The sequence below is a fragment of the Gopherus flavomarginatus genome, chromosome 2, assembly GCF_025201925.1.
Source record: "Gopherus flavomarginatus isolate rGopFla2 chromosome 2, rGopFla2.mat.asm, whole genome shotgun sequence".
Lineage (NCBI taxonomy): Eukaryota > Metazoa > Chordata > Testudines > Testudinidae > Gopherus > Gopherus flavomarginatus.
This window is the reverse complement of record NC_066618.1, coordinates 86,979,886-87,007,503: the sequence shown is the minus strand read 5'-3', so window position 1 is coordinate 87,007,503 and position 27,618 is coordinate 86,979,886. Positions and strand designations below refer to the sequence as shown.

Below are 27,618 nucleotides of genomic sequence, written 5' to 3'. Positions count from 1 at the left end.
TAACTTCCCTATGTAGACAAGACTGTTATTTGCTACTGTTAACCTAAGAGGAATAGCGAACTAAAAAGTGAGTGAGATATTTAATATGTTTATGGGGAGGGGTGTTTTTGTTTTTTCCTGGCAGATTTGCAGTGGCTCTGGAATAGCGGATCTGAGAGCAGGAGGTGGAGCAATTGATATAGGCCGAACAGCTCTTGATAACAAAACATCATTACTTAACACAATGCCTCCCCACTCTTCTCCACGTTCACGAGATTATAACCCGTACAATTACTCAGATAGTATCAGTTCTTTTAACAAATCTGCTTTGAAAGAAGCTATGTTTGATGATGATGCTGAGCAATTTCCGGATGGTAAGTTCTAGATTCCATTCTTTGTTAGAGAGGAAATCATAAGATTTGTCTACATGTGTTGCGTATAGTCATTAAGGTTTTCATGTAATAAATAGAGGTTAAGCTAAATTAGCTATACATACAAGTATATGAAGGAACCAGACTGCTGATGCAATAAATCATGTTTTTCAGGCTAGGTTTATTGAATAGCAGATCCTATCTGAGTAATGTGAAAAGCAAGCAGTGTTACAGAAGCTATCAAACAAAATTCCAGTGTAATGAAATACGCAAGTTTTAATATTGTTCCTCATAAATACAAAGTTACAGGAAAAGTAAGGGACTGGGATAAGAGAATTGCTAACTGTAGCATATACTATATATTTGGGCTCAGGTTATAGTAAGTATATTTTAGTGCATGACAGACAAAAATAAAAAATATTTGTTGTTATGTTGCTTTATCTAATTTTTTTTCAATTTGTCGAGGGGAAAAAAGATCTTTGTGAATTACATAATGGAAAAAGAAACTGGGTAAAACTATTTTTGGCTACAGATGAAAGATTAACAGCACAGAGTTTTGGTAGTGAAATATTTTTATTTGAAACACAAGTCAGGGGTATATTGTGTTGACTTAACGTTTTTTTAAATGCATGTGCTGAAAAGGTGGCTGCACTCAGACATATTGACATAGATATTCAGCTTACTGCTTTATAAGCTTGTTAAGCTAAATTTTAATCTTGTCCGGTATATTTTCTTGTAATGTTTATAACCAAATGTTTTATTTTGCATTTGTTTCCTTCTCTCATTCTTTCTTGCTCATTTTTCTTCCCTAATTCTGTATCCTATAATAACATTTTCTGTAGATATGGTGCTGGCTGTAGCTCCATTGTGAACTTTATGTTCCTAATTATCAGCTGGTCTGAACTGAGGCAAAACACTGATATCCAGCTCAGGATCTGGCCCCACATTCTTGAAACAAAAAGATGATGACCACTAAGATATCACCCTACTGAGAGTTTGGTTTGAAGTATGTCCAGAGGTAGCAGTATCCCCAGGATTATGCAGCACTGTTTTGTCTACCTAACCCCCTCTCAATCACTACTCTTTCATACATGTCAATCAGTATAGTATCCTCTGTGATTTATTTATTTATATTGATATTATATTCAGTTTATTTTCCATTACCCCCAGATACTCAGTGTATTGAAGTTGCTTGGATTGAAGGGAATGGTAGTTTAACAACTAGGTAGGGAACTTTTGTGGCTTTTGGTATTCCGTTGCTGGTTAGAATATACACAACTAAATGGTAGATGGGCAAAAACAGTGGATTGTGGACCAGTGGAGAGATTCCTCTTTAAGTAAAGGAGAAGGAAGCTTGTAGTGCCTGTACAAGTTTACTAGTGTCTGGTAAACAATCTTTACTGTCTGATCAAGTAGACCTTGAGACACTTAAGTAAAATTATAAATTATTTGAATTTCTCTTTCATTTTGATAAATACCTCATATTCATTAAAAATACATTTATAAACAGTTTTAAAGTCTAATTCTAATGGTGTTTACCTTATAATCATACTTCTATCCATGCTCAGAAACAAATTCAAGTATATAGAAAAGTGATTTTGTTCATGATGAAATGATTTCATATTAAGTTGAATACGCAGATTTGTAATGAAGTCTTAACTTTTCACTTTTCTTTAACATAGAGCATACACCAGCAAAAGGCCCTTGGCCTCTTGACACTCCCAATTGTACATGCTGTACACCTTACTGAAAATCTCAAGGAAACCTTTTAAAATATGATGGCAATGCATAAAAATTGGAAGGGGAGATTGTTGCTGTATTGCTTCAGTAGATAGTGAATATTTTGAAATGAGTATTCAATTATAGTCTAATCTTTATTATGTCAGTAAGAGTAGCTCTTATTAGAGACTGATGAGAAGGGATTTCTTCTGTCTCAACTGTAGTTCTGTTATTAAGCAATGATTTGCCATAGGAACTACCTGAAAGAAAACAATATACTCTCTGGCATTGTTTGTATTCAGATTTAGTAATTGCACTCAGGGTGAGATTTATGAGATTCTCTGCTTGGAAAATTAACTTGTATTCAGCTTTATTTTCTTGAAACGTCACCATTTATATAACTAGTTGTCAGCATTAACAGCCATTGTCAATTAGTCTTCAATTATATTTTATGTAAGATAAAAAAGTGTGCTATGTACTGGATCTAATCTAAGTGCAGTTCTATTTATTGACATAGCTTTTTACCAAGTGATGGTTGGGGTGAGTAAATGGCCAGTGTTTGTGTTTTACTGTTTATTTAGGAAGTTTTAACATCTTTACATATCACTGATAATGTAAACATAAGAAATGAAATGTTAATCATTACAACTCTTAGCTTTTCATTTTGGTAACATTATGCAGTAATGTAATCATTACTCCTGGGGGGATTCTGCACCAAAAAATTCAAAATTTGGCATATTTTATTTGTTAAAATAATGCAATATAATCACACCAGTTTCAATTGTTTAGGTAATTTATTTGAACTACAATACAGAAAATATCACAATAACTATTCAGCATTTCCTAAATACAAGAAAGTTAAGTTTAAAAACACTTGGTAACTAATACCCTGCATTCAAGTTATAATTCTGGATTTTCATTTAAATTACATTACAGAATACCAAAGAGGAAAAAAAATAAGTAGAAAGTCATTTTAAATTGCTCAGACTTCCACACATGAAAGTAGTACAGTTTTGCTAATCATTGTCCTGGACTTGACTGGGTACTTTGGGAAGTGCTTGCTTCTGATTGTCCTGACATTTTATTAACTGCTTGGTAAATGTTTTATTTGTCCTCAAAGTCTTTTTTTTAATTATTTTTTTAAAATGGGTAAGTAAAATAAATTCTGAACTGTAATCTAACCCCATTGTGCAACTTTGGCACAGGAAAAATGTGAGAAAGCACATAGATCTTCCTAGCTGATTCCCTTACTGTAATTTTTAAGGCGTTACATCACTGTGGCAATGTAGGGCCCTTAAAACTTTTACAGGTTTTATGCTCCTGCGGGAATTGACTAAGAATGGGAACAGTTAACTAACAATAGGAACATTAACAATATTACTATGCAGGCAGGCTGCTGCATTTCTGGCTCCAGGAAAGGCCTTCCTCCTGCAAGTGTTTTCTTCTCCTCCTCCTCCTCTCTCCCCCCCCCCCCCCCCCCGGCAGATTTGCATTTTTGTGTGCAGGGGACACAGAAATATGCAGGCCATTTGAATTCTGCACCAAGTAAAAATAATCAAATCTCTCTGTTTAGCAAGGTGTTATCATATTACAGTGTGAGCCTCCTTGCCTCCTTTACCACCAGGGACATGGTATTTCTGGTGATTTTAGTAAATTGAATGAAACTACTGACTTTACTTGTATTGATCATTCCAGGCTGTCAAACACTAGTGTTCCACATAATTGGAGACGCATGCTGGATTTTTTTCTTAGCATAACATAAGAATGGCCATACTGGGTCAGACCAATGGTCCATCTAGCCCAGTATCCTGTTCTCCAACAGTGGCCAGTGCCAGATGCTTCAGAGAATATGAACAGAACATGGCAATCAAGTGATCCATCACCTGTTGTCCACTCCCGGCATCAGCTAGTCAGAGGCCTAAGGACACCCAAAGTATGGGGTTGCATCCCTGACCATTTTAGGCCCATCAGTGTCTATTAGCTGTCCTCCATTAACTTATCTAATTCTTTTTTTAACCCAGTTATACTTTTGGTCTTTTCAGCATCCCATGGCAATGAGTTCCACGGGTTGACTGTGCATTTTGTGAAGAAATACTTCAGTTTGTTCGCTTTGAACCTGCTGTCCATTAATTTCATTGGGTGATCCCTGTTTTTGTGTTATGTGAAGGAGTAAATAACACTTCCTTATTCACTTTCTCCTCCCCAGTCATGATTTTGTAGAGTTCTATCATATTCCCCCCCTTAATCGTCTCTTTTTTCCAATATGAATAGTCCCATCTTTTAACCTCTCCTCATATGGAAGTTTAGCCTTAATAATTTTTGTTGCCGTTCTGTGTACCTTTTCAGTTGCTAATATTTTTTTCAAGATGGGGTGACCCAGCACTGCATGCAGTATTCCAGATGTGGGTGTACCATCAATTTATGTAGTGGCATTTTGATATTTCCTGTCTTATTTATCATTTTCCTAATGGTTCCTAACATTGTTAGCTTTTTTGACGACTGCTGCACATTGAGGAGATATTTTCAGAGAACCATCCACAATGACTCCAAGATCTCTCTCTTGATGGGTAACAGCTAATTTAGATCCCATCATTGTGTATGTAGAGTTGGGATTATATTTTCCACTGTACATTCCTTTGCATTTATCCACATTGAGTTTGTTGCCATTTTGTTGCCCAGTCACCCTGTTTTGTGAGAGCTGTTTGTAACTCTTCACAGTCTGCTTTAAACTTCACTATCTCAAGTAATTTTGTATTGCTACAAACTTTGCCAGTCCCTGTTTGCACCCCTTTTTCCAGATCATTTATGAATATGTTGAACATTGCTGGTCCCAGTACAGATCCCTGGGGGACACCGCTATTCATGTCTCTCCATTCTGAAAACTGACCATTTATTCCTACCCCTTGTTTCCTGTCTTTTAACCTGTTACTGATCCATAAGAGGACCTTACCTCTTATCCTATGACTGCTTACTTTGCTTAAGAGCCTCTGGTGAGGACCTTGTCAAAGGCTTTTTGAAAGACCAAGTACACTGTATCCACTAGATCACCGTTGTCCACCTATTTGTTGACCATCTCAGAGAATTCTAATAGATTGGTGAGGTACGATTTCTCTTTACAAAAGACATGTTGATTTTTCCCCAACAAATCGTGTTCATCTACATGTCCAGCCCTTGCACTGTGTCAGGTCAGGTGCAGCCTCGCTGCCGAGTCCCTGTACTGGAGGAGTTGGGACATCAGGGTGAACTCCCACTTCAATGCAGCCAGTGGCCTGTGCTACCCACTGCTAGAAATGTGGAGATCTGGGGTTTTATTAATGGCCCCCGTCACAGACTTCCAGTGTAACATTGGTCCCATCATTTAAGGCTTGATATCAAGGGGAGTCTTTCTATTGATTTTAAAAGACACCAAATAGGGGACATAATTAACCTGTGCCTCAGTTTCTCCATAACACTTGCCTGCCTCACAGGAGTTTGTGTAAATTCATTGTTTTTGGTTAGGTTCTTTGAGGTCATCAGATGGAAAGTGCTTAGAAGTGCAGTTTTGCAAAATGTTTTTTACAGTCCCAAAAGCTTTATGGTTCATTCATGCAGTAAAAACAACAAGGAGTGTAGTGGCACCTTAAAGACTAACAGATTTATTTGGGCATAACCTTTTGTGGGTAAAACACCACTTCTTCAGATGCATGGAGTAAAAATTACAGATGCAGGCATTATGTAATGACACATGAAGGGAAGGGAGTTATCTCACAAGTGTAGAACCAGTGGTGACAGGGCCAATTCGATCAGGGTGGATGTAGTCCGCTCCCAATAATAGATGAGGAGGTGTCAATTCCAGGAGAGGCAAAGCTGCTTTTGTAATGTGCCAGCCAGTCCCTATTCAAGCCCAAATTAATGATGTTAAATTTGCAAATGAATTTTAGTTCTGCTGTTTCTCTTTGAAGTCTGTTTCTGAAGGTTTTTTGGTTCAAGTATAGTTACTTTTAAATCTGTTATAGAATGTCCAGGAAGATTGAAGTGTTCTCCTACTGGCTTTTGTATGTTATCATTCCTAATATCCTATTTGTGTCCATTTATTCTTTTTTGATCAGCATTCATGCAGTAGGCACTCCTCTCGATCACAGAAGAATTTAAATTTGGGACTTTATGGGATGATGACTCCTCCCACTGTATGATGGTAGAGCAACTTGCCAGAAGGGGGTTAGGAGCAGGGCCCCCATCATCACTTTACACAGTAGGAGGCAGGAGGGCTAGACAAAGATGCAAGGAGGCCAGCCAGCCTTATGTTATGTGTGCAGTCAGTCAGTGTGCTGCAGGGAAGGCTGGATCACCCTATGCTGTCCTGTCCTCAGGGCCAGTGCCAGCTAAGCAGGACTGGGCAGCTGAGACTAAGCAATAAATGGCCAGGAGTAATGGATCCCCCTCCACCTGGGCCAGAGCCCTTCAGAGCGTTCCCACAGGTAAGCAATGGGCCAGGGGCAATTGTTTTTTTTACTTGTTCAGGTTCTGCTATGGGCAGGGCCAGGGGAGTGCTCGGCATGGGGAGAGTAGGGAAGGAGAGAACTTGAGCAGCGGAAGCCTGAGGGGGAGGGGTATGGAGGGAAGGAAGTGGGGGGCAGAAGGAGGAGGAATATGGTGGCAGGGAGGAGAGGATAAACATCATCTCTTTTCAGTGGATGGGAGATTACATTTGCCTGGTGTCTCATGAGAATGGGGCTGGGGATTTGGTTCCATCACCCCTGGGGATATATGGTCTGCTGATCTGGTACATAAAGCTGGCACCACCATGCTGCCTCAGTGGGACTTTTTACCGGCTTGATTCTGTGAGCTAAGTGGGTAGTATTGTTGAAGTAGCAGCCAGCGTTTATTTTACTGCCTGGATTCATCTCTAGCTGCAGCAGCCACTCCTCTTGGCAGTTCTTATTCATTGCCTGAGGCCATGGCTACACTGGCACTTTACAGCGCTGCAACTTTTGCGCTCAGGGGTGTGAAAAAAACACCCCCCTGAGCGCTGCAAGATACAGCGCTGTAAAGCCTCAGTGTAATCAGTGCGAGCGGGGCTCCCAGCGCTGCAAGCTACACCCGTAAGGGATGTGGTTTACGTGCAGCGCTGGGAGAGCTCTTTCCCAGCGCTGGCGCTCCGACTACACTCACACTTTGAAATTTCAAGTGTAGCCATACCCTGAGGTGCTTACTGCTGTTGGAACAATAAACATAGGAAGCCCTCTAGTTTGTTTGTGTGAAGAAGTTAAAATGAGGTGGCAGTTTTTTGCAGTCTAACTCCAGCCATTTTCTTCCTGTCAGGGTGTAAATGCCATCTGAGGGTGAGGCCTGATACCTTGTTTTATTGTGTGAAGGAAGGACAGAGATTTCTCAATTAGCTTTAACTGCTGGTTGCCATTATATGTTCCCCCGGATCAGTGAGGGGGTCGAGGCACTTGAAAGGGCCATTTTGCAGGCTGCCTGCATGTCAGCTCTCGGAGTATATCAAAAAACCTGTGACTGACATTCTTTATTCCCAAGTTTAGTGCTTTTAATTAGGTACCTTCTGCATGTCCTGTCTTCACAAACACCATCTGGCACAGAATGGAAAACATGCTCCATTTTCTTTAGAAAGAAATTGCAGAAAAGTGGAGGAGGGTTTTCAAATATATATGTATTTTTCATTTGCTTGGTTTCAGGGATTTGGCTGGAAGGAGATGCGCATGTGGTGAGGGAAGAGAAAAGGGAGACAGTGGGGAGGAGGTGGGGCATGGAGCAGAGCAGGGGTGGAGTATGGGTCGGGCCACAGGCAGAAGAGGCTGTCTAGGGTGCTACTGCCTCCCCAAGTGGAAGCTTCACTCACCACCCATGATCTTTACTATAGTTTCAACCATTTTGCCTGGAACTGAAGTTAGGGTTACCACCCTGTAATTGCCATGATTACCTCTGGAGCCTTTTTTAAAAATTAGTGTTGCATTAGCTATGAATTCATATTATGCATTTTAATTTAATTGTTTGGTACTCAGAGCAGTATTATACAATGTCAGTCCTTCAAAAACTGCTAAATTTCTTAGCACATGAACTTATGCAATAACCTTTGAATGCGTGAAGTCAGCAATGTTGATGAGAATATCATGCTGATTAAATTTATACTGTGGAATTAACCTGTCAGGGCAGAATATATGCCTTGTTTCCCTAATATAATGTCCATATGTGTTCCCAGTAATAAAATTTATCATGGTATCTTATCTTCAGTGTCTGTGGTAGGACTAATGTGGCCTGGGTAATAAAAATTATCATACTCAGTAAAAGTTCTCTGTTCCAGTCCTCTGTACTAATTAATGACTATCATATCATCAAAAAACAGTTTCCTTTAGGTGAACATTAATGGTCCTTGTAGAGAATTTGCAAAGCATGCATTATTAGTCATATAAACTCTAACATACTCATTTATGGACTAAATGGAGAGAGCTGCTACTTGAATAAACATTTTTGTTTTCATGTATCCATGTCCTTGGCTATTCGTCCAAAAGAGAGGATAAATAGAACAAATGGAGTTTTACTCTGTGCACTAAGTAGAAAGTTTTGATCTAAAATATTCAGTAGATGGTAAACATTTTACTGAGGCAGTTAAAATTTACACAGCTCTAATGAATTCACTTTTTACTAGTTTCTTCTCCCCAAAATGACTTGTTACTAAATAGTAATAACGTAATAATAAACTCAAGGACTGATTAACTTGGGATTTATCTGTATGTGATGTCATAAAAATTTTTGTTGCAGAAATTTCACTTGTAGCTTAATGTCAACATGAAATAGTCCTAGAGAAAGATACAAGACTCTGTTTAATTGCCATGTTTTGCAGATGTGAGAAAATTTGACTCCTTCCATCATACATGCCTTGTAAAATAGAAGTTTATTTGAGAGAGAGATTTTTTTGTTTATATGTTTTACCTTTTTTCCTTCAAAAAGTACTGTGAGGTTCTTAATGTTCTGCCTGTAGAGCAAGACACAGGCAGAAGACATGAGAGTTCCCTTTTCAAAGGCCAGAAATGTCTTACTATTTGCTAACGAAGTAAAGACAACTTGATATTTGAATTCACATTGGAGACCAGGTTTTATTGAAGTTTTGCAGGCATCTTGGGTTGACTGCCCAATCTGTATAAGTATCAGTCTAGTTATTCATGTCTTGTTCATCACTATGGTATCCCTCCCCAATATTGTTTTAAATTCTCCTACACAGAGAGCTTGTCTTAGGGACAGCAGCCTGAGCAGCCGCAGTCCTGTGGAATTCCCAGTCTAGTTAGCTTCACATACCTGTTCAGTCATTGGAAGATTCAAGCTGTCAGTTTGCAAGTTGTTTTTTGCCATCATGCCAGACATTTGTTTCTTAGGAATGCTGACCACACTGAAAATACAATATTTGTGTTTATTTTGAGGGTAAAAATCTCCTTGCAGACAGAGCTGAGAAAAATAAACAACAGTTTCTAGGCTGATAGGCCTTAAAACTATCTCTGCATTATGTGATAGGAGTTGTTTTTTTATCACCTCTGCAGTTTGAGGAATATGTCCATTTATTCCTTTTTAATAGAGCCCCCCATGGACCATTCTGATCTGGTTGCAGAATTGCTGAAGGAATTGTCAAACCATAATGAGAGAGTTGAAGAAAGAAAGGCTGCTTTGTATGAGCTTATAAAATTGACTCAAGAAGAGTCCTTTGGTGTTTGGGATGAGCACTTCAAAACAATACTACTTCTGTTACTTGAAACTCTTGGGGACAAAGAGGTAAGTTCACACTAACCCAAAGTTGACTGTGCACGGAAGTTGCTTTTGACATTAGGGCCCATTCTTCAGTAACACTTCACATGGATGAAATTCATATTGGGTTTAAGTAGTATCTCTAGAAGGGGATAGACAAGTTGCTGGTAGTAGTAAAATACTTTTTAATGACCGTCTACAAATGGGGCCTAAGACAATGCCATTAAATTTAGAATAATCTCAGTCCCCCAAAAAGTAAAGAGAGACAGTAGTCATGTTTACTTCACAGGATTTTTTTGTTTTTTGGGTTCTCCCAGTATCCAGTCTTGTTGACTCTCACTCTGTCCAAAGTTCTGTGCATTAGGCAGACACAATCCAGCATCTGGTAATGAACTGGATAGGGGTCAGGTACATAGCTTTTTCTTCATACTACATATTTATGTTGAGATAGCAATTTAAAAAAATAAAATACAAAATAACTGAAAAATACATACCCTTTTGTATCAAAAAGGCATTTATCTGATTCTCCCTCCTCGTTTCCTATACTGGCTTCATGTTTCAGGTGATTTTTGTGGTGGATGACAATATAATGCATATATATTATGCACAGCGGGTACTATTAGTTTGAACTCTCGGGTGGGAGTTATGGAAGCTTAAAATTGGTTGCTCATCCTTTTTTTACCTTAGGGTTTGGGGATATTTAGCTAATAACTATGAAATTCTAAGTATTTTTATTTGTAGGTCACCTTCTAAGTGGGCCATGCAAAGCTTGCCTTTAAAAATGTATAAATAAGAAGTATGTGTATACTAGTGATGCAGATATCATTTAAAAGGTTAACCACTTAAACTATAAAATTAAATTGTTTAACCGGATAACCAATAAAAGGGAGAGGGGACCAGGTACCTAGTTTGTCCCGATGTGGCCTCCGCAGACACTCCATGCCACCCCAGCAGCAGCTTCCCTTCCCTTCCCTGACAGTGCGCCATCCGCCTGCGCAGCCAAACTCCTTCCAGTGGCACTGGGGGAGACCAGGGACACACACACACACACACACACACACACACACACACACACACACACACACACACTCTCTCTCTCTCTCTCTCTCTCTCTCTCTCTCTCACACACACACACACACACACACACACACACACACACACCACACACACACACACACACACCTCTGCCCTGACTGGGCTGGGGCCAGCACAGCTGGGGCACAAGTCACACTCTGTCGCAGGAGAACCAGTTCAACACCCACATGCAGGAGATTAAGTTAGTGTGAATTAACGGTAAGACTAATACTTACCAGTTACATATTTAACTGTTTAACATTTTACATCGCTAGTGTATACATCTCCCTCCTACCCCATATTCTTCTCTTTTGGAAAGGTGGTTTCCCTAGCTTTCTGGGAGGATACGAAACCTAGCTTTCGCTAGCCCCTGCTATGTTCCAAGGTATAAAGTTCTAAAAGACATACAACATTATGTATAGGAAATACATTTTAAGTAATTTTAGAGGTTTCTAAAATGTAGTTGCTATAATTGGTAAGTCCCTTTCAGTTCAGTATAATTAGACTTACTATAATTACTATACCATAGTTAGACTTGTAACTAGACATTTCTTCTCAATCAGAGAGGCTCAAAAATTGAATAACATTTTTTAAAACTAAAATATTTCTAAACCATATTTTTTGTAAAATAAGTGATTTAGACAAAATCTGGGAATAGTATTGTGTAAAGGTTTTGTTGGCACTCACTTGGGATGATCTGCATATGTTGCTTGTGATTTTGCAGGCATATGTTGTATCTACATATGTTACTTAGTAAAAACTTCATAACACCATGTAAGATATATGTATAGAGCAGGGGTGAGAATATGGGTTGTGATGATATAATGTTTTTTCTGGTAGTTCCATATGCTTAGAGCTTGAATGAATAGGCTTGTACTGTATGCATTCGGGGGGGAGCATATTATAATTTACCTTAGATTTCCACTATCAAACAAGTTTTTGTCCAATTGCTGAGCTAATATTAAAAGCACATTGTCTGTTCAAAGAGAAATAACTCAATTATATACAATATTTAACTTTTAGCATGCAATCAGAGCTTTGGCATTGAAAGTTTTAAGAGAAATTCTAAGGAACCAACCAGCAAGATTTAAAAATTATGCAGAGCTTACAATTATGAAGACACTAGAAGCTCATAAGGATCCTCATAAGGAGGTTAGTAAGCGGCTCTGTGTGTTTTGTGTATTTGAGGATGTGACACATGTCAAAGCACAAATCAAATGTAATGTTCAGAAAATATGCTTGATAAATGATTCAAATGCCAGTGGGGAAGTAATTGGTTTGATAGTCAAGGATTCAGCAAATATTGGTTAATAAAGGCATGCTATAGTAGGAAAGATTGCTGTTTTATAGACCCTGAAATGCACAATTTCAGCCTTAATAAAGTGGATTCCTTCTTAGCTGTTGTCCCCAAATGACACACAGATGCACCGAACTAAATAGCATCCCATGGATCACTTTCAGTACTACTAAAAGGATAAAGGAAATTGCCTCCCTATAAAGCTATAGGTTCTGGAAGAAATGTGTACACGGGGAAACATTTTTATATTGTATTATCACCATCATGTTTTTGCTTTTCAAAGTGTATTTCTCAGAAAAGCAGAAGCATAAAATGTATGCTACATCTAGTTCAACAGAGGGAAAGGTGAGAAGATGCATCTTGATATTATTTTTGTAAACAAGAAAAGGAGCAGATATCTTTCTCATCATTTTAGTACGTCTCTAAAACAAATTAATCTGACTGCAAGTTGCGTCTACTATGCCACCTGCAGATTTAGAAGCTCTTTAAAAGTAAGCAAAAGGTGTCAGTGGAAAACCCTATGAGAAACTACTTGTATGACATGGTGTTGTTGCAAAGAGCATATATGATGGTTCTGTGTCCATTGATGATTTCTAAAATGTTTTGTAGCAACATGGTTAATCCAGAGCCTGGTAATCCATTTTAATAATATACAGAAATGCTCTCAGTTATGCATAAAGATACCAATACTTTAGAAATTCCTTGACATGTTGTTTGCTGTAACATATATGCTGTTAATAGTGCGACTTAATAGTTTTAAACTGTGTGCAGTCATGAGGGTCATGCAGCTTTAACCATGTCCCTTCAAACAGAAGAACCCTGCCCTGCCACTGAAATCAGTGCAGTATGGGACTGCAGCTTTTTCCTTGCCTAGTATCTTTGGCCAATTAGTGGCTGGGTGGAGTGATGGGGGAGACAAGAAATTTTGCATCTGGCCTTGCACTATGTTCCTTTGACCAACAGCTCCACTGGGCATGTGTTGGAGGATGAGACTGAACATGACAAGGGTCCACAGCTCTATCCCATCCAGCTTTTTAGCCAAATTATACTACTAGGGGGACATGCTTGAAAGTTCTTTTCTCATAGCGTTGGTGCAGCAATAGAAGGGGAGCAAAGGGAAGACATGGATATGACAGGATAACCAGGTGATGCAGAGTGGAGGTAGAAGATAAAGAAGGAAAGGGAAAATACAGTGAAATTAGGTGTGGAAGGTAAAAAGCAGAGGGTGGGAAAACGTCTGGAGAGAAGGAAGCCATAGTAGTACATTTTCTCTCACGTGCGCATATGAAAAATCCCAGATGTAGGACATACACATGGGGGGTGGAGAGGGGGCAGAACAGGAGACATGATTGAATTGATATATAAAAGAAAATAACTACAATGTCCACTGTAAAATTAGGGTTTCCAGGTGCCCAGTTTTCGACTGGAACACCCTGTCAAAAAGGGACCTTGGTGGGTCTGGTCAGTGCCACTGACCAGGCTGTTAAAAGTTCGGTTGGCATGGGGTTGCAGGCTCCCTATCCATCTCTGCGCAGCTCCCCAGAAGTGGAAACATGTCCCTCTGGTTTAGGGGCAGCCAGGGGGGCTCTGCATGCTGCCCCCACCCCAAGCGCAGGCTCCACAGCTCCCATTGGCTGGGAACCGTGGCCAGTGGGAGCTGTGGGGGAGGCCCCTGCAGGCAGAGCTAGTGCACCAAGCTGCCTGACTGTCCCTGCGCCTAGAGGCTGAGGAACATGTCACTGCTTCAGGGGAGCCACCTGAGTTAAGCACCACCGCTGCCCCAACCCTGAACCCTTGCCCAAACCCAAACTCCCTCCTGGAGCCTGCACCTCAGCCCCCCACCTGGAGCCCCCTCCCGCACCCTGAACCCCTCATTTCTGGCCCCACCTGAGAGCCCCTAGCCTTAGCCCTCACCCCCTCCCTCACCCCAACCCATTGCCCCAGCCTGGGGAAAGTGAGCAAGGGTGGAGGAGAGGGAGCGAGAGAGGGATGGGGATGAAGTGAGTGGGGAGGGTGGCCTCGGAGAGGTGTGGGGCCTCAGGACCAGGGCGGGGCAAGGTTGTTTGGTTTTGTGCAACTAGAAAGTTGGCAATCCTATATAAAATTAAGCAATTTACATAAATTTTGCTTTTGAGGTTGATAGGCAAAGAAAGTCAGACATAAACATTCCTCTAATTTTTTAAAATTTAACTTTCACCAGTGTGTTTCCCCCCCGATTTTTTTACCTATGTAGAACTAATGGATTGCCTGAGCTCAGGCTTCTGAAACTTGTGACTGCAGTCTCTCCCAGGCCCCACCCCTCTCACATTACTCTCTCATTGTTTCCTCTTTTTCCTCCCTCCCCGTTTATTCCATACAGTATATTCATTATTACATTCTCTCCATCACTTGTTTTCCCTTCCCATTCCACACCCTTTCCCTCACTGTGTTAATGAAAGAGAAAAACAAAGGGAGAAAGAGGGGCAGAGTTGGGGAGAGAACAAGAGTTTTGTAGACTCTTCTTCCTCACCGCTCCTGTGAGTCCCCACACATGACCTCCAGATGTGACAGGGAGTGTCTTGGTGCATTCACCCCTCCTACTTCACTGGAAGTGGACAGGGAAAGTGCAAGCCCTGGCATGTGAGTTCAAACTCACCCTACCCCCTCCCAGAAGCAGCCAGTGAAAGGGGACGTTCTAGAGCAGGTGTGGCCACCCTGAACCTGAGAGAGAGCCAGAATTTACCAATATACATTGCCAAAGAGCCACAGTAATACATCAGCAGCCCCCCATCAGCTCCACCCCGCCTCCCACCCACTGGCAGTCCCACCAATCAGTGCCTCTCCCTCCCTCCCCGAGGGAGGAGCGAGGGCATGGCAGGCTCAGGGGTGGAGTGGTGGCAAGGCCTGTGGCAGAGCCAGGGGGTTGAGGAATGAGCACCCCCCAACACATTGGAAAGTTGGTGCCTGTAACTCCAGCCCCGGAGTCAGTGCCTATACAGGGATCCGCATATTAACTTCTGAAGAGCCACATGTGGGTCCGGAGCCACAAGTTGGCCACCCCTGTTCTAGAGCTTCACGTAGCAAGCAGCACTCTGTACATCACAGAGCTGGCTGTGTGCTGTGTCAGCCAGCAGGGAGCACAGTTGCAGAGCATGTCTTTTTGGCTAGAACCCCTGTCCAGTATCCCCATTTGTATCAACATCCTCTTGATCTGCGAGCTGTTAGCACCCAACTAATAACTGTTATGTTACCTTACTAAATCCTCTATTAGCTGAAGATTCTGGTGCAAATTTTTGCTATTTTTTCTAACTTTTATGCAAGTTAGACTTAATTTTAGAAGTAAAAATGTACTGTATGTGCTGTTGTCTAAAATAATTTTCTTGAATGAATGGAAAATCTGTGTCTTTGATCAGCAAGGACCTACAAGAAGTAGAAAGTTACAGTAAGGAAATTGGGTGTTAAAAATATTAACAAAAACTTCAACAGTCTGTCAAGGATGGATGTGAAATAGCAATCACTAAAGAGATTCCAGGGTTGACTCAGCACCTATTGTCAGGGGGACTTGGGGAATGTTGATGTCTGTATCGCCACAATGCAGAGGTTAGGCCTAGATTATTATCCACAGTTTCAGAAGAGCCGCTTGCATTTAGAATCTGCTGGGTGCCGAGGATTTTTTAAAATTTGTCACTAATTGTCTCTTCCAGTCCAAATCATTTTAGAGTACTGTAGAGCTGCAGTTATATAATTAAGTTGTAAATAAAACTAAATAAAAATACAAACACGTATTCATTTCACTGCAAGGTTCAAGAGCAGAACTGTCAGGATTTAGATTGCACAAGCCTTTTTTAAAAACTATTTTCTCCATTGTTTTATTTAATCTTTTTTTAGGTGGTGAGATCTGCTGAAGAAGCTGCTTCAATGCTGGCCACTTCCATTAGCCCAGATCAGTGCATCAAAGTACTTTGTCCCATTATCCAAACTGCAGATTACCCCATTAATCTGGCTGCAATCAAAATGCAGACAAAAGTGATAGAGAGAGTATCTAAAGAAACGCTTGCTCAGCTTTTACCAGAGATTGTGCCAGGTCTAATACAGGTAAGAAACCAGAGCAGATGGAAAGAATTAAACCAGAAGTTTAAATCTCTTTAGTATTTCACTCACCTTTCATGGAAAACTAGTAGATGGTTGCATTTGTGGCCCGGTGACGGGGTATATAAAGCCCACACTGGCCCAAGAATGTTTAGAGAGCGCTTGAGAGCTCTATCTGGTAGACCTGGGGAAGGCGTGGTCAGGTTGAGGGAGGAACTGAAAAGAAAGCGTGTGTGACAATCTCCTGGGAGGAGAGGCTGTATAAGGAAGGGTGGGGAGTGGGAGAAAGGTATAGCTGCAGAAGTCAGGACTAGCTATGTAGTGAGCCCAGTGTTTCAAAACTGCCCTGTAAAGCTCTCCCTTCATTTCTTAAAATTAGATATTTTAAGAATGCGGGGGGGAAGGGGGGAATTTAGTTTTTGGAAAGAGAGTCCATGAAGTGACTTTTCTTTTGTGAAGTTGCCCAAAGAATGAAAACATTGGAAAATCAGTTTTGGGGCAACTGAGGTCTGGTTTTGTATTGATGTGCAGAATAATCTAGCAGTTATTTACTGAATTTGCTTATTTGCTGTTTTTAATTGTGCCATTGATTAGAAATAGCTCTCATTTACTTCAGCAGACCATAATGCATGGAATCCTGCTTTGAGCAGGGGGTTGGACAAGATGATCTCCTGAGTCCCTTCCAATCCTGATATTCTATGATTCTATGAATCCCTAAGATCTTAGAAACATTAAAAAACGTTTATCCAGATGCAGCACATTTTCAGCCTTTAGATTAAATTACTTGAAACCATTTTAGTGATACTTTATTTTCAGGAAGATTTCTTAATCTAGTAGCTAGTTATGACATTGCTAGCTAGATATTGAGATTAACATTTGAGAAGTCCTGGTTTATGTTAAATAAATAATATTATGCAGTCGTCATGTTTGTTCCACATGCTGATCTCTACTAAATCATTAAGAATCTTAATCCAGTGAGGTTATGATTTCACCTATTAGATGCTCAGTGCATTGCAAGATCTTACCCTACATTTGGGTGACTTAAATTGGCTCTATTAAATCAGTTTAAATGTTTTGAAAAATTGCGGGGGAGTAGCTCAGTGGTTTGAGCATTGGCCTGTTAAACCCAGGTTTGTGAGTTCAATCCTTGAAGGGGCCGCTTAGGGATCTGGCACAAAAATCTGTCCAGGGATTGGTCCTGCTTTGAGTAGGGGATTGGACTAGATGTCCTTCTGAGGTCCCTTTCAAGCCTGATATTCTATGATTCTAGATGCCACATAATATTTTTCTCTGTTCCTTTAAAATAATTTTTATTTTCTTTTGTATAAAATCCACTATTTTAAAAATGAGAAAGAGAAGACAGGGCCACAAAGCATATGTCTACATTGCAATAAAACACCCGTGGCTGGTCTGTGTCACCTGACTCGGGTTCAGGCTGCGGGGCTACAAAAATTGAAGAGGATGTTTGGGCTTGGGCTGGAGATCCCATGAGAGGAAGGGTTCCAGAGCCCAGGCTCCAGACTGAGCCCAAACATCTATACTGCAATTTTATAGCCCCCCCCTTAGTCCAAGCCTCCATAAGTCCAAGTCAGCTCACATGGACCAGCCATGGATATTTTATTGCACTGTAGACATACCCAAATGGTCTCATAGCTGAGCTGAGTTTTGGATAGGGCAGAGTGAAGTATAGCTTAAATGTTTTTAAACTTTGCTTTATGTTAACCAGTGTACTAAAATGGAAAATTTTGTACCAGTTCAGCTGTGCTTCTTTCCAGTATTACTTTTTTGGCACAAAAGATATTTTTACAATGCCATCGTAATTCTCCTTTTAGGACGTGCAGGAAATGTTGCCATTAGTAATTTCATTATAAGAACCTGTTTTCAGTTACTTATAATTTTGCCAAACTTAAGAGTTTGGACTGAAATTTCTATGCTATGTCCTTGCTATGTGTGTCAGGCATGTGAGATTGTTTTTTGGTTTTGGTTCTGTTTTGTGGGGTTTTTTTTTTGTTTTTTGTTTTTTTTTTTGGCAGGGAGGGAAGTTTTAGTAAAAATAATTCAGCCATTTCCAAGAAATAGATTAGGGGAAAGTGCATTGTATTGCCCACGTTAAAAATAATAATAATCCTGTCTCTATTTTGTTCCATGCTTCGGACCAGGGACTTGAAATTTGGTGGTGTTGAGGCAAGAGGAGTCGCCCTCTTGTGAGGGATGCCTTTTTTTGCTATCCCCATGAAAACTTGCCCATATTTGGACAAGTCAGAACACTTCTATTTGCTCATGCTCAGGAGAAACTTGCTAGACTTTGACAGCTAAATTCTCCAAAGATTCCACCTGTACTCGGTATATTCTAGCCCAGCTCTGCAGGATGATAGAAGTGAAGAGGGGGACACAAACAGCAGGAGCTGTGGGAAGGGCAGGAATAGAGGATTGGGGATAGGCACAGGAGCCAGGGAACGAATAAGAGCAGAAGAGGGGGATAGGAGCCAGATGGGGATGGCAGGGAAGAAGCTGGAGAAAAGAGGCTAAGAACAGAAGAGGACAGGGAGAGGCTGAGTGAAATGGGAAAAAGGGTCTCTTACCACTAGCAAACACTCCCTTCAGAACTTGGAATTGAACCTGGTAGTCCTGAGTCTGCATTTTTCTACTGTCAGCAAATAGCTGTGAAACCTACCGGCAAAGAGTGTGTGTCATCCTACCCTAGTGTTGGTCCACATGGAGGATGGCAACCTGCTGCTGCTGCTAGTTACTCCATGAGCTCAAATGGTAGATATCTGTGGACCTAATGGTCCAAACTCTGTTGATGTGTTAAGTTGAGTGTCAGTCTGATTCCACAATATTTGGTGGGCGGTGTTTAAAAGAATTAAGAAGTTACATTTTTAAGAAGCTTGCATTAAATGTGCATTACGGTTGTGACGACAAGCTCTCAAAGGTTAGGAAATTCCAGAAATAAGGTTGCACAGGCAACCATATGGTTACCTCACTCTTCAGGGACCTCTCATAGGAGAGAATCCCTTTGTAAGATGCGGATTCTTTTCTCAAGAAGAAAGTCAAAGATGAGGTTCCTTAGCAACACCAAGGGAAAGGATTTTACATCTGCTATTTCCTGATCCCCAAGATGAATGACAGTCTGACACCCATACTGTACCTCAGAAACCGCAACAAGTACGTAAGAAAATTCAAGCTCAGCAAGTTGGAGTTCATGCACTCTTTCAGAAAGCACTGCTTCTCAGCCTTAGAGTTGCATTCTGATGCTCAGTTTGAGAGAGAGCAGCACAACAGTCCATATTTAACTAAGAACTCCACCTACCATCATCCTGCTGATATCCCACAAATGGGTGTGCACAGAGACGATTGATGAAAAAAGAGATTACTAACCAGTAACTATTGTTCTTCAGAAATCGTCTCTGTATATTCATACTACCTACCCCCTTCCTCTCGACCTCAGAGTTCTATATAACATCTGGACTTGACAGTTAGAGGGAAGGAATTGAGGTGATTGGTGGATGCATTCTTGTTGAGTAAGGCAATGATGTTGCACGCATGCAAGATCTTTCATACTTCTCAATGGACATGGATTTTCAAGGCAGTTCCATAGTTCTATGCTTGGGGCACCATATTCCACAAATGTAAATGCACAGAGGTGACTCTCAAAGAACAAATAATCCTCTGTTTATCTGGGCAAGTTTAATTTTGGCATTTTCTAACTTGAGAGTGGTTCTCTTGGTAACTTTAACATTCATTTAGTGTGATTTTTTTGGGGGGGATGTATCTATAAAAAGAAATCTCTCTTGGAATTTTAGTCATATGCTACCTATTAATGTTCATTTCCTTGCTGCCTAGGGTTATGATAATTCGGAGAGCAGTGTTCGTAAGGCTTGTGTTTTCTGCCTTGTAGCCATTCATGCAGTAATTGGCGATGAACTAAAACCACATCTCAGTCAACTCACAGGCAGCAAAGTAAGTGGAGGATGCCATTTACAGAAATCCTAGTCTCTAATTGCATGTATTTGTTTTCAGTGTAGTTGTGAGCAACTATTAAAACTAAGAAAGTATATATCTGAAGGAATAATAACCCAGGTTGCTGAAGCTACTAGCAAACAGAAAGGATCAAGGTGACTTTCATATGTGAGACTCAAAAATATGCAAACCATAAATCCAATCTTCATGCAAGTGAATTTCTCATTGATTTATAAGAAATGCTGAATTAAGCCCCATGTTTTGCTGTGTTAGATTAGATGTGGTTATATTATAAATTAGCTCAAAAGCAAAAGTGTGCCTCAAAACATTAAAAAAATTCTCCTTGAAAAATTAGATTAAAAAACCTTTGCATAAAGATGGTTGAGTACACCTTCAGAATCAGTGTATTTATTTAGTGTTGTGTGTATATTACCTAAAATGGTAGGTAATTCCACAGTGAACATAATCAGTGTACTGACTTTCATCTCCACCATTGCTCCATCTGGTGTTGCCTTTTGAAAATGTCATTGTTTGGTGGGAGATAAATGTACAGTAGAAGTAAATTAACCAATTATGTTTCTGTCTGTACCTTTTCTTAAGTAATTTGCATGCCACAACCTTTTAAGTACATTTTTTTTCTGTATTATTTGAAAAACACAAAATCTTTAATGCATCTTTTTTGATGGCTGCACATTTGCAGAAAAAATTTAATTTACATAGAGACAATTGAACATTATATGTCATCTTGTCCTGGAAAATACATAAGATGACTCACTTTTATGCATTATGATGAGTGATAAGATCCAAAACTTCCACTGTGTGGATATTGCCCCCCCCCCCTTTTTTTAACATGATTTTACATAAGGTGACCCAAAACCAAGGACTTTTTAGGGAATAGAAAACCCCACTTACCCTGCGCATTAAGGGCTCCCAAAACCCTACCAGTGACTAGAATCAAAATGGGTTTTCTCCTATAAAAATAACACCAACTTATTCACTGTGCCTCTAAAATTTAGGAATAATAAACATTAACCCCAGCTCAACTACTTCAGCTTCCCCCTTTTTTGTGTGTTTAACTCTTTGTGAGCAATAACTCCTTGTGAAGAATATTGGTATGTTTTGAGGTTTTCACTTACAGGTACATAAAAAGATACTTCTTCCTTTATTTTAAATTCACCTAAAGCTTTTTACTTTCACCGAAGGGAGAACAGCTCAGTTATTAAAGTTGGATGAATATTTTTTGGTTACCAGACCTCCCTTATAATCTTTAGTTTAATGGTTAGGGTACTGTGCTGAGTGTGGGAAACTCAGGTTCAATTCCCTCTGCCTTATGAGGGATCGGTGACTTGTACTTGGATCTCTCACATCCTAGGTTGGGTGCCCTAATCACCACACAAGAAAGTCGTTCTCACTCTCTTTCCCTGGCGAAATGACTATCTATTGTCATAAATGACCATGAATATCTACTATAACTGACAATGGGTAATCATTGGGCCAGGGAGTAAGTGTGAGAATTACTCAGTAGCCAGGTGGTTAGTCATCCATGTTGGATGTGGGAGACCCCAGTTCAAGTTCCTGCTCCACATCAGGCAGAGGAGAGAACTGAACTTGAGACTCCCATGTCTCAGGAGAGACCCTAACCACTGGGTTGCTCCTGGGGAAATCCTGCACAATGCAGAATTTTGCAGAAAATAATGTTGTGCACGCAGAATTTCCTTCCCCCCCCACCCCACCCCCACAACAGAAATGGGCTCAGAGCTACTGGTCACCACTAGAGGCTGCTGGACCTGGCAAAGCCCAGCTTGTAAATAGAAGATAAGGCTGGGGGGGAGGGGAAGGAAGAGGGAACTGGAGGTTTACCAGCAGCTGCAGTTCCCAGCACACCTTGATGGAAGGAAGCAGTGGCATGTGGGAAACTCCATGCAAGCCTGGGACCCAGCATCAGTCTGTTTCTCCCTCTGGATTCCTGGACTCTGGGGGGTAGTGGGTGTGAGTGTCTGGGCTGCGGGGGGAGCAGAGAAACAGGAACTGGGTCGTTGTAGGCGTTTCTTTAACTCTCTACTTCTGGGGAAAATTTTGTGTGTCTGTATTGTTACAGACATACTTGCTGACAGCTATTTTGAAATAAATTACCAAAATAATTGAAACTGGTATGATTATATAGTGTTGTTATTTTGAAAAATAAAATTTGTAGAATTTTAAAATATTGAGCGCAGAATTTTTAATTTTTTTGGTGCAGAATCCCCCAGGAGTACACTGTGATAACGGTTATAAAAGAGGTCCTCTTCTCCCCTCCCCTAGGCATTTTTTGTGACTCTAGTCCTTTATTTTTGTAAAACCGCTCAAAACTGAAATGAAAAATGTTGGGTTGAACCGAAATGTTTTGTTTCAACCTTACTCTGAATATTTCAGACTTTTTGATTTGCCAAAAAAATTCATTTTCAGTTTGACCTGAAACAAAAAATTTTTCGGTGTTTCAGAATTACCAGCAAAGCAAAAAATCCATTGTTCACTCACCTTTATTTAGAACGTTCTTTACTGTTGTCTTACCCATGCTGATAGACTATTTTAGAATTTTTACTATTAAACTGTGTTTCTGATAAATGTTAAACAAATGCATTTCTGAATTAAATCTGCAGATGAAATTATTGAACCTTTACATCAAACGTGCACAGACAGGCTCTGGAGCAGGTGACACAGCAGCAGATGTTTCTGGCCAAAGCTAATGAAACTGACTACAGTGAACCAGGTCTTCTAAAGAAAGGACAGGCACTCTGATATCAGTGAAAGGAAAATTCTCACACGTACCTTTGGAACTCCTTTTTTTTTTTTTTTTTTCCTCCCAGTTTCTTTTGTTTTCTTTTTTTATTTTTTTTTAAACTGATGGCTACCCCTCAGCCTGCATGTGACTGTTGCAGTAGAATTATTCCAAATCCAAGGAGAAAACAGTATTAATATCAGCTGGTCAAAACACAATAAATTTTAAAAATCTAATCCATCACTTTTCCTGTTCGCACTCCTCTGTGTGTCTTCCCATTAACTTTTACCAGTGTTATGACTGTATTTAAAAAGAATTTTTAAAAATGCTAATTAAACAGGAATGCTTTAAGCTTTAAAAGTTAAAATCTAAATTCTGTTGCTTTTTTATTTTTGGCTGCAGAATAACATGCTATTTTTATTGCTGTTTTGTTTAAATATCATATTTGCTAGAAAGAAGAAATTTATATGAAACATGGCAGGACTAGTCTGAACTGCAACTAGACTCAGTCACTGTGGTGGTACATCTTATTTGTATCTTGTTTGGGATATTCTGGAGTATGAGAATTATGCCCATAAAAAGCTGGATTGATCCAGTTCTTTGAAAGTGATATTGTTCATTGGTTGTATGTTTGTCCCATAAATAAGAATTTATTGTGAGCAGTAGAGGACTAGTACAGCTAGCACATCATAATGTGGAAGACAGCCCGTTCAGGGTCCAGTGTCGCAGAACTGGTGATAGTGTGACAACCTGCTTTCTAGCAGCAGAGAAAACACTTACTTGATGGACCTGAACCATCCTTGTCACTATCCTTTCTTCAAGCAGGATGCCTCAGAGTGGAGTGCTCTGCCCAAGCATGCTCAGTATGTATTTATCTTTATCACTAGAATGTTTCCTCTCAACCTGGTTGCTGGAACCAGTAGTGTTGTATTGTAACTCACATGGAGGGTATATGACAACAGTGCAGTTCATTGGTTGTCTTTTTAAAAGCACTACAACGTTCTGCACTGAATTTTTAGGGTGGCAGGGGAGAATCACAAGTGCTATGAATCTTGCCACTTTTTTCAAAAAAAATGTTTTGGATGAATTGGGAAAGCAGCACCAAATTATTTGCATGGTTTTCTTGAACAGCATCATCAGGACCCATCTGGATTAAGGTGTGAAAATGTTTTCGGGTTGTTGTTTTATTTTTTAAATTTTAGTTTGTTAATAATGCTTCTTTGTATTTATGATAATGGAAAGAGAGAACAAAAATCAAGTAAATATATGTCCTTGAATGTCTTTCTGTTTCTCAGACGTAATCAACAAGCTACTTAGCTGAGAGATGGGGTAAAACAGCACCTGTCCAGGAATGATGGAACCTGGGTTTTTGTTTTTTACTATGGTATTGGTCTAGTTTTAGGACATGTGTCCTGGTAAGAGAGAAAATAACAGTGCCAAGGATGTTCTTCTGTTCTAGGCTAAAATTCTCTCTACCTCTTCAGAGTGATTACTTTACTTTTGACTGAGCTGCTGCCCATAGTGTCATGTGGAATAACTGTCTATAGAAATCTTTTTTTAATTATTTTTTCAAATCACCATTTGCTACTGTGTATTCGAAGCCCTGTTCTTTATCATGTCGCCAAATATCATAAGGAACTGCTAATGCATTTCAATTGCTAGTTACCTTGAAAGACAAAACTGACTAAAAGTGGACCTGGATACTTGCAATTACATTCTCTGAGAGGTCATTTTCACTTAATCTGAAGTGAATCTGACAGAGAAAGTTGAGACATGGTTATTAAAGAAGCAGTTTGCTGCTGTTGCAGAGATGTGTTTTCTTTGGGCAGGGGGAAATGTAGAAATGTATGTAAAAACTTAAAAAGGAAAATTCTCATTATTTGTCACTGGACATTTTTTTTTTTTTTTTTTTTTTTTTTTTTTAGCAGCTGCATCAGGAAAGTAGTGTCTCCCCTTTCTCTCCTCCCTTGTGTGCAACTTTCTCTTTGTTTTCTACTGTTTAACTACGTTGTGTATTTATAGTTCTTTGCTTACCATTGTGCATATACTGGCAATAAAATGTACATAACATTACTTGAAAAAAAATTAACAATGTATACAGGCAGTTTTTCTGTTTTGTTCAGTCATGTTATGTGAAAGATTATAGATGTCATAGGCACCAATATTGTTTTCAAAAGATTCTGTATAATTGCTGTGTGTTCAGAATGCTGCTTTTTTAGACATTCTAAGTACCCCATTTCTCAAAGGATTTTGCTATCTTTATTTCAGTGGTACAGAAAATCCCAGTTTTTTTAAATTGTCACTCAGATTACAGTTTAACAGCCCTACTTTAAACCTTCTTCATAAGTGTAAATGTATAAGGTCTTAATTCTGTTTGTTCTGAAGAGCGTTCTTTCAAGGCTTGACCTCAGGAGGACTGCGCTATTTCCATTCTTTCTGAACATGGAGTCTGTCCCATTTACACTACAAAAATAAGCCTATTTAAATATGTTTATGGCCTAATGTTATAACCTTTTTTTCCCTTAACAATGTGGACAGGAAAAAAAAATCTGTCAGTCCCTTTGCGAGAGAGATGTTATCTTGGGTACATAGATAGCAAGGCTAAAAGTTGGTGTGGGGGTTGTTTATGTTCACAAAGACAAAGAAATCTTGTTTTTATAAGAAGCTTGGACCACAGTCTTGTTTCATACTATATTTAAACATCCCATGTCCTAAAAAAAACTAAACTTAAATTTTAAATGTTTAAAAATTTTTAATCGTCAGTAATGACCTGCTATCAACCTGACCGTATCTGCTAGTCACAGGGAACAGATTGCTGAGTATGCACTTTCCTGTGCAAAGGATGTGTTTTGTATTCATGTAATCATAGGATAGGAGTGTGGAAGTTTACAATAAAAATGCATATTGCTCCCATTGACATTGGACAAGCTACAATAATCCTTTACTTGGGCTTTATTTCCTATATTGTAAAAAAAAAGCTAGCTCAGTTCAATTGCAACTATAATTAATGATGTGTCTTGTACATGTTAAACTGGAGATCTCTAATGAATGCGCATAAAGATGTAGTGCAGTGAAAAGAAGTTTTACAATCTTGTTGGTCAGCAAAAAGTTCAGATAGTTCTAAGGATGATGTCATCTCTTAATAGCCTTTCTTTCCTTGTAAGGTTATAATGCAAAACTTTTAAGCTGGAACATGTATTTTGAAACATATACCTATGGCTCTTAAAAAGTTTGATTTTGGGGGTAGGATATCTATATTTTGCAGTTGTATGTAAAAATAAAACCACAATATATCCAGAGTCAGAATAATAAATGTAAAGGTGATTTGACATGCCAGTTGTCTTAAAATTAAAATTTGACTGTAGTGTTGTGCTCAACCTAAGCCCCAGCCAGGAAGTTGGGGTAATTAGTTGAAGTTGAAGGGACACTGTAAACTTGAATTTTGTTGATTTTTAATGTTGTTTAACATTTCCTTTAAAAACTACAGACAGCAGATTTGTTTTCAGTGTTTTAAGGGCAGAGGCCTATGATAAGGATTAAATGCTTGTGTCCTGGGAAAAATATTTTGGGAATATCCATGCTAGCCTTTACAAACATGTTAGTTACCTTGAATTAATTGGCAATAAATTAATTCAAGGTCAAAACTCTATTGAAGACAAACCCCAACTGTCAAATTTCAATTTTCAGTAAAGGAAGCATTTTAAAAGAATTCTCAAATATAACATTTTCCTTTTGAAAACAAATACATACAAGGCAAAGCCAGACTGAGGAGTAAGGCTGGTGAATTATGCAACAATAAATGCATTTGATGCTTAATGGTAACTGGAATTATTCTATTTGTTGTGGTAATGTTGTGGCAAGGTCAATTATTGTGAGCCATAGACTTAGACTTAGAATATGGTAAACATTAAAATAAAGTGGTGAGGTTGGGACCAGCAGGGTTGTCAGGAGAAGGAAAACTAGTGTTCTTCCATTTTAGCAAACTCTTACCAGTTTTGCAATTGCAAATATCCTAAAATAGTCTAGTACCACTGAATTTTTAATTAATTTGTTTTCATAAAAATGTTCTTTGAAATAAATTGTAAATAAATACTTTCAAATTGTCCAGTGTAAATTTTGCCCCCAACCTTTCCAGGCATGCAACTATGTAGACTGCAAAGATATAACTCACTGATCAGAAATGTTCTCTTAAAATTCATTGAATGATACATAATTTTAAAAAGTTTGTCTACCTAAATACAGGGAAGATTTTCAGAAGCACCTACAGGATGTACGGGTCCCATCTGAATCTTTGTGCTTCTTAATACCTTATACACTGAAAATTTCACTATACACCTTTAATAAATGTTTGTCATATGAATGCATTTTCAAATGCCCAAATACGTGTTTCTGGACTGTTTCGGTCTCATGTAAACCTTCAAGAAATATGGAAGTTAAGGTTGAGTTCAGGATGAATTGTTAGCTTAAAACTGTTGAAAATAGCCAAAACATCACTGTTTCATAGATTAGGGGACTGGTAATGAAATACAGAACCTAGGTTGCCAATCAAAGTCCACTCACTCCAGGTTAATGACGAGAGATTGATATTTGGTGACTAAGTTAGATGTATTTGTGAAATAAGTTAGTAGTCTATCTAGCTCCTACATATAAATATT

General features: G+C 39.3%; 1 protein-coding gene across 3 annotated transcripts; it reads left to right on the top strand.

Annotated features, from left to right (window-relative positions):
• LOC127043855 (CLIP-associating protein 2-like) lies at positions 1-27,063 on the top strand. Of its 3 annotated transcripts, none has more exons than XM_050938074.1 (6): positions 14-353; positions 9,640-9,833; positions 11,904-12,032; positions 16,045-16,251; positions 20,089-20,205; positions 22,845-26,779. In XM_050938074.1, the coding sequence occupies exons 1-6, from the start codon at positions 86-88 to the stop codon at positions 22,929-22,931; spliced, it is 1,002 nt and encodes a 333-aa protein (XP_050794031.1). In that variant the 5' UTR covers positions 14-85; the 3' UTR covers positions 22,932-26,779. The 3 variants fall into 3 exon arrangements, with proteins under 3 accessions (XP_050794032.1, XP_050794031.1, XP_050794033.1); XM_050938076.1 differs by lacking the exon at positions 14-353 and adding an exon at positions 6,037-6,526 and having other exon boundaries at positions 22,845-27,063; XM_050938075.1 differs by lacking the exon at positions 20,089-20,205 and having other exon boundaries at positions 1-353; positions 22,845-27,063.
• Positions 27,064-27,618: the final 555 nt, after the last annotated feature.